The sequence below is a fragment of the Elephas maximus genome, chromosome 22, assembly GCF_024166365.1.
Source record: "Elephas maximus indicus isolate mEleMax1 chromosome 22, mEleMax1 primary haplotype, whole genome shotgun sequence".
NCBI classification, from domain to species: Eukaryota; Metazoa; Chordata; class Mammalia; order Proboscidea; family Elephantidae; genus Elephas; species Elephas maximus.
In genome coordinates, this window is record NC_064840.1 from 80155591 (window position 1) to 80171711 (window position 16121).

Genomic DNA, 16121 nt, shown 5'->3' on the forward strand with positions numbered 1-16121 from the left:
AGGAGTCCCCTGACTACAAATGCTGGGACCCAATGATGCTCTTGGTTTTATGGATTCCCAGGTAGCCCTGGATTTCCCTTTATCCGCTATGAGCTGAGCAAAACGCTCTGGTGTTTCTTCTCTTTCTCTAGTTTCTTCTTCAGAGTCTAGGCACAAGGAACATTTTGTAAGAAAGCCAGAGTGTCATCAGTGACATCCATTCAAAAGTGTTATTTCTTTTATTATCCATTAAGAATCAGCCACCCATTAATCTACCTTTTATCTGTATTTCAAACTGACATCGATTCTTAGAATAAAATGTAGCACCCTGTCTAAAATGTAACTTATTTTTCTTGATAGATCTCTGTCAAGCAGCAATGGCACAGGTAAGAAGGGACACAAGCAGGTATTTCACCATCCTCTTATTAAAAAAAAATCAGGACCTGCATTTTGATACTGCAGAACATCACACAATTTTTCAACCTTAATTTTGACACTGCTTAAATGAATTACCAGTTAAAACATGAATCAAAGTTATCCTGGGGCTAAAAATTCAACCCCAAAGTAATGCTTTATTTTGATTTAATTTAGTGTCTACTGTAGGTTCACAGAAAAAGAAAGAGGCAAAGGTTAAACTGAAATGCATAAAACTTAGAAATAATACTAATTTTCATCAATAAGACCACAATTATCCAAAACCATCTGGGAACAAGATTTTCTACATATATCCATTATCTAGACAACAAGGTTAACTATTTGATGGAAAACGTTTCCAACTGTATCATACTTCCTCGACTTTCATCATTATTTCTGGGACTAGGTCGTCTGCACTGTGGCTTTTGGGGACAACGGAGTATCTGAAGCTGCTGACTGTCGTAGATACCACTGGCTGTAGTGGGTTTAATTTCCTAACCTCTTCCTTTGGTAGCTATTAGAGAACACATATCCCACACTATTGCTGTTCTATTTGCTATTGCCTTGGGAAATTTTTTAAAAAATCAATCTTCTTAGAATTGTTGATTAAAAGAAGTTATTTAAAAGCCACTGAATGAGGCAATAGAGGTATTGTCTGTGGAATTAAAATTCCAAGAATGTGTACCAGTTATCAGATTTATAAGCATGTTCTGGATAATTGGATTTATTAAATATAGATGAATGGCTTCTTTTTCTCTTTAAAGACGAGAAATTCTAGAAGAAATATGGCTAGATCAGAGACAAAAGGCCCAAGTTCTACTGAAACATCTAGTTACAGGCTTGAGCTCTACAAAGCAGTGGCATATTGTTGCAGAAAGTGTATCAGATTTGGAGTGGAGAGATTTAGCGTATGTACTTCTATCTAATTCCAGGTTAGTCACCAACTAGTGGCATTACTTTGAGCAAAAACTTAGTTTCTCTTTGATTTCATTCTCTTACTTCTAATGCAAAAAAGTATAACTAGATCAGCTCCAAAAAACAACACAAAAGATAAACCCATTGCTGTTGAGTTGATTCCAACTTATAGCGACCCTGTAGGATATGGTAGAATTGCCCGCATAGGATTTTCAAGAAGCAGCTAGTGGATTTGAACTGCTGGCCTTTTGGTTGGCAGCCAAACGCTTAAACACCGCACCACCAGGCCCCAGATTAGCTCCAGGAACCATTAATAAAGCCTGGAGGCACTGCGAAGGAGTGGGGATTACCAAAAGGAACATCTCCCAATAAGATACGATACATAAAGGTAACTGTGATGTTATGGGAGCCCTGGGGACACAGTGGTTAAAAGCTCAGGCTGCTAACCAAAAGGTTGGAGTTTGGATAGACCAGCCGCTCCCTGGAAATCCTATGGGGCAGTTCTACTATGTCCTACAGGGTCGCCGTGAGTTGGAATAGACTTGATGGCAATGGGTACAGGTGATGTTACAAAAAATGAAATGAGTGCTGTAAGTTCACAGTCAAAAGAAAAACTGAAAAGAATTTATGAATCAACCTGTAAATCATCTGCTCTAGGTAATAAAATCTGAAAAGTGCTATAATAATCATTTTTCTCATAACTGATGCCACTGATATAATTAAGAAACTTCAGGCTTTAAGTCAAAATACTTAATTACTCACCCTTTTCAAATTTTATGTAATATGTATATAAACCCACTCACTGCAGTCGAGTTGAATCGACTCTAAGGTAATGGGTTAATATGTGTATACACATATGTAAGTTTCTGAGTCAGTCGGAATACTCTAAGAAAGATCTGGGGCTTCCATTAAATTATATCCTTTGGGTCCTTCAAGTAAAACTGAAATAGCCTATGATCCCGCTACGGAGAAATCTGTTATCTTCTTATCCAGATACTGAGATCGGCTAAATCAACTCAACACGCGGGGCTGAGACCAGGGGTAGCAACTATGGCGATGATTAAAATACAAGAACGCCTGCTTTGGTAGACTTGACTCCAAGGTAAGTAGGGACATGAAAAATGAGGTCAGGGATTAAGAGTACTGCATGAATGATCTATAAAGTTTAAATGCCAAGTTTCTCTGTTTTCAAAGTAAGGGCATAACCCAAAAAAAAAATAGTTAGGATTCACTGAAGTTTCTCTTCTTCAACTTGATCCAGATGCCATTATATGGACGAAGAATCAGCTCTCCTGTCAGACCGAGCTCTTCTCTTTTCTGGTTGCATTCAACCCAAAACCGTCTCAGTATGCAAGAAAGAATGGTCTTTTCTTCAATAATTGCAAACTTTTGACCTTTAAATAAAAATAAATACCATCATTTTAATGGTAGATATTTCTCAAATGTGAGAAATAACAGGCCTTATTAGAGGAAGCAAGCAATTTTATTTTTTCAAAAGAAGGCCCTAGGAGAATCGGAATCACTTGGGATGCTTGCTAAAAATGAAGATCCTTAAGCACCTGCTCCATCTCTCCCAGGTATCTAAACAGCTGGGGAGGGGCCAGGGAATCTGTATTTTAGCAGTACCCAGGATGAATCCTAGACTCACCCAAGCCTGACAATCACTACTGTAGATAGCTTTCTTATTGGGCCTTTAATTTTCTATAGAGTCACCAAATATACTTCTTATTTACCCATTTCATCTAGCCTCATTTTACTAATGTCTGCATTTTTATAATTTACATTTTATACGAATGATAAATTTACATAGATAATAAAATGCTGGAGACACGAAAGCCCACAGTGTTTATAATGGGCAGTGACGTGCATTCGTTTTAAGTATTTCAGTTGGCCATGCAGTAGGCAGTCTTTGTTTTGGTTTTGCAAAATGCCATCCTTAAAAGCAGAAAAGAAAAAAATTCAGTTAGACATAACCTAATTGTACAAATAAGTCTTCCAGCAGAACAAACTACACTCCCCTGCAGTCCAAACTCTGTGAAACATTTTAAACTCCACTTTGAAACTGATTATGCTTTATGATAAAAAAAAACGAAAGCAAACCCAGTGCCGTCCAGTCTATTCCAATGAATAGCAACCTACAGGACAGTGTAGAACTGCCCCATAGGGTTTCCAAGGAACGACGGGTGGATTCCAACTGCTGACCTTTTGGTTAGCAGCCGTAGCTCTTAATCACTGCTTTGTGATAGTAATATTTTAAAACTATAATGAATAGTACAGTGGCAGAAAAAGGAACACTGTTTTTAAGACTGTCATGTACGGGCAATGTCACGTTACAGCTCAAAGAAATTATTGTGAGAAACCCACTCCCATGCAGGCCTCAAAGTTCAAGCCAGTTCTGCTGGATACGAACCTATACAATTTCTGGGGCCAGCAGAGAAGGGCACATACGCATACGGATGGCGTCCTTGCATATTCTCTGGAAGGAACCGTTCTGGCTGGAACTCCTCAGGATCTGGGAAGTATCTTGGGTCTCTGTGCAGAGCATAGGCGAGGATGACGGCTTCAGTGCCTTTCGAAATTTTGTAGCCCGCTGTCAAGGAACAGGCAAGATGCCGTGAGAATGGAGCAAGGCAGATATTTTAAAAAATAGGTTCTCCCTAATATTCTAATTCTAGAATACTTACCGACTTCACAATCTTCATTAAGAGTCCGGGCAAATAAAGGAACAGGAGGAAAAAGACGAAGGCTCTCCTTAATAACACATTCCAGATATCTGAGTTTCTTCAGGTCTTCTAAGGTAGCAGGACCCTCAGACTTTCCTGAGTAAATAGTACATAAGACCAAGGCGATTCAAGAGCTGCTCGGGTGTGGGGTGGGGGCCTCACAGAATGCATTAATCAACTAAATGCTAAACACCTACAGCTCTAAAGGAGAATTTCTAACATGGAGCCCTGGTGGTACAGTGGTTAAGAGCTATGGCTACTAGCCGAAAGGTTAGCAGTTCAAATTCACCAGCCACTCGTTGGAAACCCTATGGGGCAGTTCTACTCTGTCCATGAGTGAGAATTGGGTTTTATAATCAAAACAACATGGGACACTATGTTAAGTGAAAGAAGCCATACGCAAAGCATCACATATTGTATGATTCCATTTATATGAAATACAAAGAAGAGGTAAATTTTTGGAGACCGAAAAGAGGTTAGTGGCAGCCAGAAGTTGGGAGGAATGCCTGGGGAACGAGGAGTAACTGCTTAATGGGTATGAAGTTTCCTTTGGGGCGGTAAAATGTTCTGTGACTAGACAGACGTAACACGGAACAAATTTGCATGTACTTAATGCTAGTGAACAGTGCTCTTTAAAATGTTTAATTTTACGTTACGTGAATTTTACCTCATTAAGGAAAAAAACAGCATAAGGAGTCAATACTTGCACTTCAATACCCAAAGATTAATGGCCTCAAAACATTTTAGAACTAATGTTGGGAGTAGAAGACTGAGGCTTAATAAGCATAAAACCTGAGAAGCCCAGAACAAAGGTTGTAGTCGTAAATTATTGCACTGCTAATTATGTGAGATCAAAGAGCATCTGCGAGACCAGTAATGAGGATACAAAAGGTGTGAGCCCATTCTAACAGACCTCCGAGCTTTTAGAAGAACAAATTTACACACCAGGGACAATCTGAGAGAAATTAAAAATGATACAGAAAAAAATAAAAGGGAAGGAGCCAGAAAGTTTAGTTTGTCTCCATTCTACAAAATAGTCTTAGTTCTTGATGTGAAATTCTACCCTTCACATAATCTGAACATCAAACTGTGTTTCCAGCCTCATCTCTCAATACATTCTACCAAATGTCCTTCATTCTGGCTGCCCCTCACGGTTCCCTATCACCCTCCAAAATGGAAACCTTTCCATTTCTGTTGTGGACTGAGTTGTGTCTCCCAAAAGAAGTCCTAAGCCCTGTGCCTGTGAATGTGACTTTTGGAAATTGACTCTTTGAAGATATTATCAGTTAGGTTAAGAGGAGGTTATACTGAAGTAGGGTTGGTCCTGAGCCTATGTAACTGATGTCTTTATGAAGAGGAGAAGGTACCCAGAAATGGAAAGAACAGAGGAAGGACGCTGTGTGACAATGCAGCTGAAAGCCAAGGAGTGCTTGGAGCCACCAGAAGCTGGAAGAGAAGATAGGACAGTTCCTGTCTCAGAGCCTCAGAAGGATTCAACACAGAAGATGTCCTGATTTGGACCTCTATCTACCTGAGCTGCAGGCAATAAATTTCTGTTCTTACAAATTGCCCAGTTTGTGGTATTTTGTGGTATTGTAGCATTAGGACAGTAAGATGTGCCACTGTTCATCTAGTTTCCCTCCTCTCTACAATGCCTTCCTTCTCCTCCTTTTTTTCTTTATATTTACTCCTTTCCTTCTTCTCTTCATGAAGATGCATTCGATACCACATTGTCAGTGGGCTGAATCAAACCGTAGCCCCTTCTTCCTATTCTCCTTCTAGCTATGGGGAGCCATGTAACATGTGATTTAAAAAAAGGAAGACACCTTTGTGGTAGGCTTATGATGGCCCCAAACATATAGGGTTCTAACTAACTACAGGTTCTAATCCCTGGAAGGCGCCCTGGTAGTGCAATGGTTAAGCGGTCAGTTAAAGGTCTGTGGTTCTAACCCTCCAGCTGCTCCGCAGGAGAAAGATGTGGCAGTCTGCTCCCGTGAAAATTTACAGCCTTGGAAACGCTATGGGGAAGTTCTACCCCATCCATAGGGTCACAATGAGTCAGAAGCAACTGGATGGCAACAGGTTTTAATCCCTGGAACCTGTAAATGTTACTCTATTTGGAAAAAGCGTCTTTGGAAACGTGGTTAAGGATTTTGAGATGGGAAGATTTTCCTGGACTGCGCAGGTAAGACCCTCAAAGCCATCATAAGTGTCCTTAGAAAAGGGAGACAGAGGGAGACTCAACACACACACACACACACACACACACACACAAGGAGGTGACATGAAGACAGCCAGAGATTGGATCGACGCAGCCATAGCTACGGAATGCCGGCAGCCATCAGAAGCTAGAAGAAACAAGGAACTTTCTTCCCTGAAGCCTCCAGAGGGAGTGTGGCTATTCTGACACATTGGCTTAGTCTCAGTGAAGCTGATTTCAGACTTCCGGTGTCCAGAATTGTGAGAGAATAAATTTCTTTTGTTTTAAGCCCCCCGGGCTTGTAGTAACTTGTTACAGCAGCCACAGAAACGAGTACAACCTCCATCCCCTCCTCCTCTCTTCTTGCTTGAAGATGAACCTGATACTTGTGACAACAATCGAGAAAACAAAAGGCTGTCTGGTAAAGATGATAGAGAGAACAAAGAAAGAGCCTGGGGCCCTAGGTAAGAACTCTAAGTATCAGGCCAGGACTCCTTATCTCCAGACTGCTTATTGTATGAAAAAAATTTATCTCCTATCAACTTAATCCATTTTTATTTTCATCTGTGGCCAGATGCAATCCTATATCAAACAGCTTTTCTTGACCCCTCTAACCAGCTTCGGAGCCCTGGTGACTCAGTGGTTAAGAGCTTGGCTGCTAACCAAAAAGTCAGCAGTTAGAATCCACCAGCCACTCCTTGCAAACCCTATAGAGCAGTTCTACTCTATTCTATAGGGTCTCTACGGCTTGGAATTGATGGCAACGGGTTTGGTTTTTTTTTCCTAACTACCTTCACCTGCTCCTGTGTGCGCCCCCAAAGCACCTTCTTCATCCACTCAAACATACCCCACGATGGAACGCTTCCTGTACTTGTGTCTGGTTTGCCTGCTGAGCACTTAGAGCCCTGAGGACAATAACATTTACCCTGTATTTGCAGCATCTAGCTCAGTGCAGTCCCACGTCAGGTGGCTGGTAAATGTCTGGATGCAGGCATTTAGATTAGAAAAACACATGGATGACGTCTTGCCAAGGAGACTGGAACTGGAAGGGATCCCATATGGGAGCCTTGCTGCTCATCATGGTGTCTTTAGAACAGATCCTACTGCTTATCCTTAACGAGCAAGGCCGACATTCGCTTTGGTGGACATGGGACCACAGTGTAACTGGTGAAGGAGCCACTCTTACCAAAGACTTCATCCAGTTCCATGTCCACTTTTTTCTGGACTTCTGGATAAGACCCCAAGAGGTACAATGACCAGTTTATTGCAGCTGCTGTCGTATCATGGCCCTGAAAATGTAAGAAAAAAAAAAGCCTAAAAAGCAGAGTTATATTCAGGTGTCTTTTCACTTGTTTACTGAGTCACATAAGGAAATTCTCCTGCTAAATGGTTTTCAACAGCTTTTCTAGAATTTAAGAGTGGAAGGCTGATCCAAACACGTGAGAGAAGCCCAGTGAACTTACTATTCCGCTGTGCCTGCTAAACACAGAAAGCAGTTTACCGAAGCACACTGCGGGCGCAGTGGAGGGGTGAAAACCTTAATATTTGGGGACCAGGACCCGGGGCATGACGGGTAGGTTAATATTAGCTTCATCTCCCTGTGGTGGAGGAAGGCACAGCGTTACAGCTTTACACCACATGCCTCCACTCAGTGTAAAGGGAAAAGGTTAACATCTCAAAGCCAGGAGAAAGAGATCATCTAGTCTGGTCGTTTTCATGGGAGTAGGAGGTCACTCCTGGGGGATGTGCGTGCGTGTGCGTGCGTGTGCGTGCGTGTGCGTGCGTATATGTGTGCATGTATGTGTGTGTATATGTGTGTGTATGTATGTATGTGCATGTGTACGTGTGTGTATGTATGTGTGTATATGTGTGCTTGTGTGCATGTGTGCATGTGTGAATGTGTGTGCCTGTGCTTGCGTGTGTTTATGTGTACATATGTGTATGTACGTGTGTGTATGTATGTGTGCATGTGTGCAGAATGTATGTGTGTGTGTGTATGTGTGCCTGGATGTGTGTGTATATGTGTACATGTGTGTACGTATGCATGCATGTATGTGTATATGCTTATGTTTTTGTGTGTGTGTATGTGTACGGGTTTGTGTATGTGTATATGAATTTGTATGTATGTATGTATATATATATTTATATACACACATGTATATGTCTGTAGAGGAGCCCTGGTGACACAGCGATTACACACTCAGTTGCTAACCAAAAGGTCAACAGTTTGAACTCACCAGCCACTCTGTGGAGAAAGACATAGCAGCCTGCTTCCATGAAGATTACAGTCTTGGAAACCCTACTCTGTCCTGTAGGATCACTATGAGTCAGAGTCAACTCAACTGCAGCTGGTTCGGTTTTGGTTTTTGGAGATGTCTGTACACCTGTGTGTGTGTGTAAGTACGTATGCATGTGTATGTGTGTATGGATGCATGTATGTATACACCTGCATATGTGAGTGTGTGTGTGTACGTGGTGTGTGTGTAGTGTCTACACACTTGCACACAGAGCAGGCATATGAGTAGGCCTCTCCACTCCAACATCAAATAATAATAGCTGATAGTTGCTACAAGCTTGCTGTGTGCCTGGCACGATTCTCAGCACACGTTCACCTTTTATCTGGTCTAATCGTCACCACCATTCCATGAGGCCTGTGATGTGACAATGAGGACACGGAGCCCCAGAAAGGCCTGCTGAGGTGCCCAGGTCACACACCTCTAGCACACCACAGAGCTGCTTAACACTGCATTACTTCACTTTTTAGCTAGCTTAGGTGTTCAGTTTCTGCATAAAATTTATTTTCAATGAAGTACTTTGCTTTTTTAAAAAAGTTTAAAACCCCTGCACTAGCCCATCTCTCTCTTTGCATGTAGGGAACCTGTGACAGGGGCCTCGTCTGAGCAGGTCACACGGCTGATCAGTGCAAAGCCAGACCTAGAACTCAGGTCCAGACTCCTTGCCCCGCTTGCTCTGTACTGGATCGTGGAGTCTCACTCCCCCAGGAGGAACGCACCGGCGCTGCAGCAGGCTGCTGTGTGCAGAGCAGCTAACACCTGGTCCAGCGTGCAGTGAGCCACCAAAAACCACGGCTGTCTTTCACTGTCCTCCACTTTGAGGATATTACCACATATTGCTTTTTAAAAATACTTCTTTAACTTTATTTGGTAACCTACGTATACTTTGGACATGTTAACAGGAGGGATTAGTCCCTGCAGAAGGACATCATGCTTGGTAAAGTACAGGGTCAATGAAAAAGAAAAAGACCCTCAACAAGATGGACTGATACAGTGGCTGCAACGCTGGGCTCAAGCACAAAAATGATAGTGAGGATAGTACAAGACCAGGCAGTGTTTTGTTCTGTTGTACACAGAGTCGCTATGAGTCAGAACCGACATGATGGAACCTAACAACAACACATATATTGAGAGTCACTCTTTGTAATATTTAGTGTAATATTCATAATTACCTTTGTAAAAACTACTTTTTTATTTGAAGAACAGAAATCCCTTTAGAACACAAACTGGTTAAATTCTTCATTGGAGGGTTTTTATTATCTTCTTTTTCAGCCCCAGCTAAGCACTTATCTGCTAGAACTTCAAAGAGGAGGAAGTGAGAAATAGACTTGTGGGTCTGGGAGGTTAAAAGGAAGCATGAAATGATAAGGAAAACTGAGAGTAATTTCTTGCTGATTTTCTGCTTGGAAAAAGTCTGACAGACTTGAGGTTTTTTGCGGGAAAACACGTCTATCGCTGTACCCAACACTGGTCAAAACATTACTCCAAAGAAGGAAGTTGGTCTGGTACTTAATTTTCTGCTTGGAAAAAGTCTGACAGATTTGAGATTTCTTGCAGGAAAACATGTCTATCGCTGTACCCAACACTGGTCAAAGCATTACTCCAAGGAAGGAAGTTGGTCTGGTACTTAACCCAGTTCTTAAATTTTCTGTAATTTCTTAATATAATGAATCATCCTGTTATATTAAGCTACATTAAAATTTGTTTATATATTTCAAAAATAATGTTAGATTCTATAAACACCTGGAATTTGTTTAATGGTACCTGAACATAACACAGTAATATAAATTACCTCAAACATGAAGGTGTCAACTTCTTCTCGAATGTTTTCGCGACTTAGCTTGTTCCCATCATCACCAACTGCATTCAAAAGCAAGTCAAGAAAAGCTCTGCGTTTATTTTTGGTGGGGCGAGAGTCCCTCTCATGACGGTCTTTGCATTCTTCAGGGCTCTTCATTTGCCTGACCCGTTCAGCGATGACCTGTGTGATACGATTAGACAACAGGCACGTGCTTTCACTTGGGATAGGGTATAGCTTAGTAACATCTTTCCCAAGAAAAACATATTAGCTTCTTTAATTTACTTTTTCTAAACTTTCCCTGTCCTTCCTATCTCAACAATAACTTAGGATCTTACAAAAATATAGTAAAGCTTCCTACTAACGTTCAGAGCATGATTTGGTGAAACTTTTTTTTTTAATTGTGGTGAAAACATACATAACAAAGCATATGCTAACTCAGCGACGACTGCGTGTGCAATTCAGTGACACCGATTACAGTCTTTAAGTTGTGCAACCACCCTCGCAATCCTTTTCCAAAGCATTCCACCAAACACGGTGAAACTTTGAAAAAAAAATTTAATGTCAGGTAAATTCATAATTTCCAAGTGCTATTCTTGCAGTCTTTCCAATGTGAGAATACAGTAGCAGTCTTCTAAATAGTACCCTATAGATGGGTACTGAGGAAAAAGTTCAAGTAGTGGAGAGAATGCAATCATTATATCATAGACCTATTATAGGCCACTCTTAGTTGCATGTTGCATTGCAGGAAAGAAACAACAAGAACACTTAGTCATTTTCTCCATTTTTCTGTTTCTTCTGCCTAAAATGCTCCATCCTCAGGTGCCTGCCTGGCCAACTCCCTCCCCTCTTTCAGGTCTCTGCTTACCTGTCAGAGACACCTCCCTGATGCCTGCTACCCCAGTCGCCGGCACTCTCTATCTTCCTAACCCTGTTTTATTTTTCTCCATTTGATTTATCACCACCTGACATATATTTATTACTTAATGTCTTTCTACTCCAACTTGAATGGGCTATGCACATGGCAAGGAGTTTGCTTTGTTCATGATATATTTCCAGCCTCTAGAACATTGCCTGGCATTTTAAGAATGCTCAATAGATTTTGTTAAGTGAATAAAAGAATTAAAGTCCATAAACTTAATTTGGTTATACATTTCAACTTTTTCCTCCTATCAGGCAACTGATGAAGATCAAAGACCACAGCCTTCCGTATGGATTACACCTCAACATAGAGAAAACAAAAATCCTCACAACTGGACCAATAAGCAACCTCATGACAAATGGAGAAAAGATTGAGGTTGTCAAGGGTTTCATTTTACTTGAATCCACAATCAACACTCATGGAAGCAGAAGTCAAGAAATCAAATGACACATTGCATTGGGCAAATCTGTTGCAAAAGACTGCTTTCAAGTGTTAAAACGCAAAGACGTCACCTTGAGAACTAAGGTGCACCTGAGCCAAGCCATGGTGTTTTCAGTCGCCTCATATGCATGAAAAAGCTGGACAATGAATAAGGAATACTGAAAAAGAATTGACACCTTTGAACTGTGGTGATGGCGAAGAATTTTGAATATACCATGGATTGCCAAAAGAATGAACAAATCTGTCTTGGAAGATGTAAAACCAGAACGCTCCTTAGAAGCAAGGATGGCGAGACTGCGTCTTACATACTTTGGACGTGTTGTCAGGAGGGAGCAGCCCCTGGAGAAGGACATTATGCTTGGTAAAGTACAGGGTCAGCGGAAAAGAGGAAGACCCTCAACGAGGTGGGTTGACAGTGGCTGCAACAATGAGCTCAAGCACAGCAACAGTTGTGAGGATGGTGCAAGACCAGGCAGTGTTTTTTTCTGTTGTGCCTAGGGTTGCTATGAATCAGCTGCAACTTGAAGGCACCTAACCACAACAACAACAACAATCAGGTAACTGACCAAATCTGCAACTAAGTTACTTAAGGGAAATGGGTCCTAAGTGCTTTAAGGGCAAAAAGACCATGTTTTATTTTGGGTGGAATTCTTGGTGCACAATTAGTCAATATTTATTAAATGAATAGTATTGTTCATTCAATCTGGAATTTACTAATTGTTGATACTAAATACACAAAATGTGAGGAAAAATGCAATTATGTTCATAGCATACAAACTGTTGGCTATTCTCCTACCACCAGATTTTGCCCCACCGTGGCCAACACAACCAGCATCTCGTTGCTCTAACATCCACTGACTAACCACTTGATCTGTTGCTGGTAGGTGTTCTTCACTGTAAGGAAGCAATCCCAAAATATTTTAAACCAAAATTTACAGCAAATATATATAAATAGGTACTTTTAATAGTAATTTAATTATAATTTGACATCTTTTCAACTGAATCTTGCTTTTTCATAAACAGACCTTTAATACAGAGACTGATATCCTATATACAAAACAACTATCTCCTCGTTTGTTTGTTCTTGAATGGGAAATAGAATAGTAATTTCTATTTGTTATTAAATAGTAAAACTTTAATTTTTTCCAAGTTAAGATACTGCTCTAAAAGATGCCCTTTGCCTTTGAAAACTACTGCTTAATCCATTTTTCAGAACGCTCTTACAGTACAGATCCCTGTCTCTTCATTTAACACAGCGCACTGTTAGGGAGTATTCATAGCTTGTACTACATTTTGTATCTTACTGATTTATAGACAAATTTCTGTACTAGACAAACCTCTTTTAGGGTAGAAACATACTTTTCTTACTCATTACTTCCAATCCTTGGTTCAGGGTTTGGAGCTAATAAGACATAATTAGTGCATGAAATGAGCAGACCAAACGTAGCTGGTTAAGAGCTCAGCTGCTAACCAGAAGGTCGGCAGTCCAAATCCACCAGCTGTTCCTTGGAAACTCTAGGGGGCAGTTCTACTCTCTCCTTCAGGGTCACTATGAGTCCAAATCGACTCTAGGACAACAGGTTTGGGTTTTTTTTTTTTTTTTTTGGTTTGTAATACAGCTTCGGAGCCCTGGTGGCACAGTGGTTAAGAGCTTGGCTGCTAATCAAAAGGTCGGCAGTTTGAATCTACCAGTTGCTCCTTGGAAACCTTAGGGGGTAGTTCTACTCTGTCCTATAGGGTTGCTATGAGTCAGAATTGACCTGACAACAATGGGTTTGGGTTTTTCTGGTTTTAAGTGATAAATTAATAGTTGTTGAATAAATAATTTAAATGTAATCTTGTTTCTCACTTTTCTCCACTATTATTCAATTAAGCTTTTATTTTGTAAGACACAGGCTCTGTGGTCCTACATAGGGTATGTTAACAAAACAGAAAAATCATGGACTTACATTGTCCGTAAAAGTGTGTAGGATCTTCAGACTCCTTTTGTGTTCCCTTCCTTCTTTTAACATCAGGTACCAAAGGTCAAGCCAAAGCCAGGGCATCTTTATTCTTCGAAGTATCATGTCACTCATCCTATGAATACGGTGAAAATATATTAGCTGTTACATCAAAATGTGTATTTCTACGATTTGGTGCTTGGCTTCTATAAAAGTAATATATGGGAATGGTGATGACGAGTCTTAGAGGCTACAAGGAGCCCCATGCTGGATGCTCAGCAACGAGGGCACGTGCTATTGCTTAACCGTGAAGCTTTAAAAAAAACAATGGGCTCTTTAGAAGGATGAAGAGTCCTTTGTAAACCATCCTTACTAGCTAGCCACCTGATCTCTGCTTCTGTTTCTTCAATGACACCTTCAAACACTTCCCAGGGCTCCCGGACCAAAGATCAAGACGAAATTTACTTCTTTTTGTTGTCATAAAAATATAGATAACACATCATTCGCCAATTCAACATTTTTCAAGCATACGATTCAATAAGACAGTTATTATCTACCTTGTGCAACCATCCCCAATATCAGTGGTCAAATTTTCCACCCCCATTCACAAAAACTCCGTGCTACCTAAACAACGATTTCCCCCTTTCTCCATTTCTCCTCCCCTGTAACCACTATTAAGCTCTGATATCTATACATTTGCATATTCCAGGTACTTCGTATTAGTGAAATCATACAGTATTTGTCATGTTGTGATTGCCTTATTCACTTCTTTCTAATGCACATTCATTTGTTTTGGTCTCTTTCCTGGAGTGAAAGAAAACGCCTGGCTGCCCTCTTTTACCTGTCCCATGGCCTTCCTTAGTCCCTCCCTCATCGTTTCCAGTGACGGAGCAGGAAGACCCTGCATGGTCTCCTCCTTCAGCACCAGCTTAGACCAGCTCTTCAGAGAGGCCTCCCCACACCACACAACCTGTATGACTTATTCCTGGTTTTCTCTCTAATGTCAACTTGGTCTTTTCTTTCTAAGCAATTATCTCAATTTGTAAGTTTATATATATTTGTTTATTGCTTATCTCCCACACTACTCTGTCTGTTTTATGTACCACTATGTAACTATTGGAAGGAGCTCTGGTGGCACAATAGTTAAGGGCTCAGCTGCTAACCAGTGGGTTTGAACCCACCTGTGGCTCTGTGAGAGAAAAAACCTGGTGATCTGCTCCTGTAAAGATTTACAACCTATGGGGCAGTTCTATTCTGTCCTGGAGTTGCTGTAAGTCAGAATTGACTCAACAACACACAACAACATATAACTAGTAGAGTATGTGGGAGCATATGGTTAAGCACTCAACTGCTAGCAGAAAGGCTGGTGATCCACCCGCAGGTGGCTTGGAAGTTAGGCCTGGTGATCTGCTTCCAAAAGGTCAGAGCCTTGAAAACTCTATGGAGCATTATACTCTGCACACATGGGGTCTCCATGAGTCGTAATCAATGCAACAACTAGTAACTACCTCGTGCAATGATTGGCACATTGTAGATACTCAATAAATACTTATTGAAATGAAGTAAAATGAGGAGAGGGTTCAAAGATAGGATATTTGGCCCTGCCTCTTAATACCTGAATAACTATGAACAATTTTTAAAGTAAAATTGATTGTTTAAATTACAAAAAAAATATATACTCAGTATAGAAAATACAGGAAAGTAGAATAAAGAACAAATGATAACACAATGAAAAAGAAGTATATACACAAAACAATGACAATCACAGCTAACATTCTGGTATGGTATCTTCCCATCTTTTTTCTATGAATACTTCTTATACTTAGTGGTCATATTCCATAAAATTGTTTACATCTTTCTTTTACCACTTAGCATCATGATATAAGTACTCCTTTTTTTTTTAAATAATTTTTATTGTGCTTTAAGTGAAAGTTTACAAATCAAGTCAGCCTGTCACATATAAGCTTATATACACATTACTCCATACTCCCACTTACTCTCCCCCCTAATGAATCAGCCCACTCCCTCCTTCCAGTCCCTCCTTTTGTGCCGGTTTTGCCAGTTTCTAACCCCCTCTACCCTCCCATCTCCCCTCCAGACAGGAGATGCCACCACAGTCTCAAGTGTCCACCTGATGCAAGTAGCTCAATCCTCATCAGCATCTCTCTCCAACCCATCGTCCAGTCCCTTCCATGTCTGATGAGTTGTCTTTGGGAATGGTTCCTGTCCTGGGCCAACAGAAGGTTTGGGGACCATGACCGCTGGTATTCCTCTAGTCTCAGTCAGACCATTAAGTCTGGTCTTTTTATGAGAATTTTGGGTCTGCATCCCACTGTTCTGCTCCCTCAGGGGTTCTCTGTTGTGCTCCCTGTCAGGGCAGTCATCGGCTGTGGCCGGGCACCATCTAGTTCTTCTGGTCTCAGGACGATGTAAGTCTCAGGTTCATGTGGCCTTTTCTGTCTCTTGGGCTCATAGTTATCGTGTGACCTTGGTGA

General features: G+C 40.9%; 1 protein-coding gene across 1 annotated transcript in view; it reads right to left on the reverse strand.

Moving 5' to 3' along the window:
• Window positions 1-224: 224 nt before the first annotated feature.
• The window catches only part of LOC126065373 (cytochrome P450 4V2), a 34380-nt gene continuing 18483 nt past the window's right edge, over window positions 225-16121 (reverse strand). The window contains exons 6-11 of the mRNA XM_049865286.1: window positions 13636-13762; window positions 10318-10506; window positions 7418-7520; window positions 3993-4127; window positions 3719-3898; window positions 225-2702 (exon numbers count right to left, since the gene is read on the reverse strand). Of these exons, the coding sequence (XP_049721243.1) occupies window positions 2530-2702; window positions 3719-3898; window positions 3993-4127; window positions 7418-7520; window positions 10318-10506; window positions 13636-13762 (907 nt within the window). The 3' untranslated portion in view covers window positions 225-2529. The remainder of the gene's footprint in view (window positions 2703-3718; window positions 3899-3992; window positions 4128-7417; window positions 7521-10317; window positions 10507-13635; window positions 13763-16121) is intronic.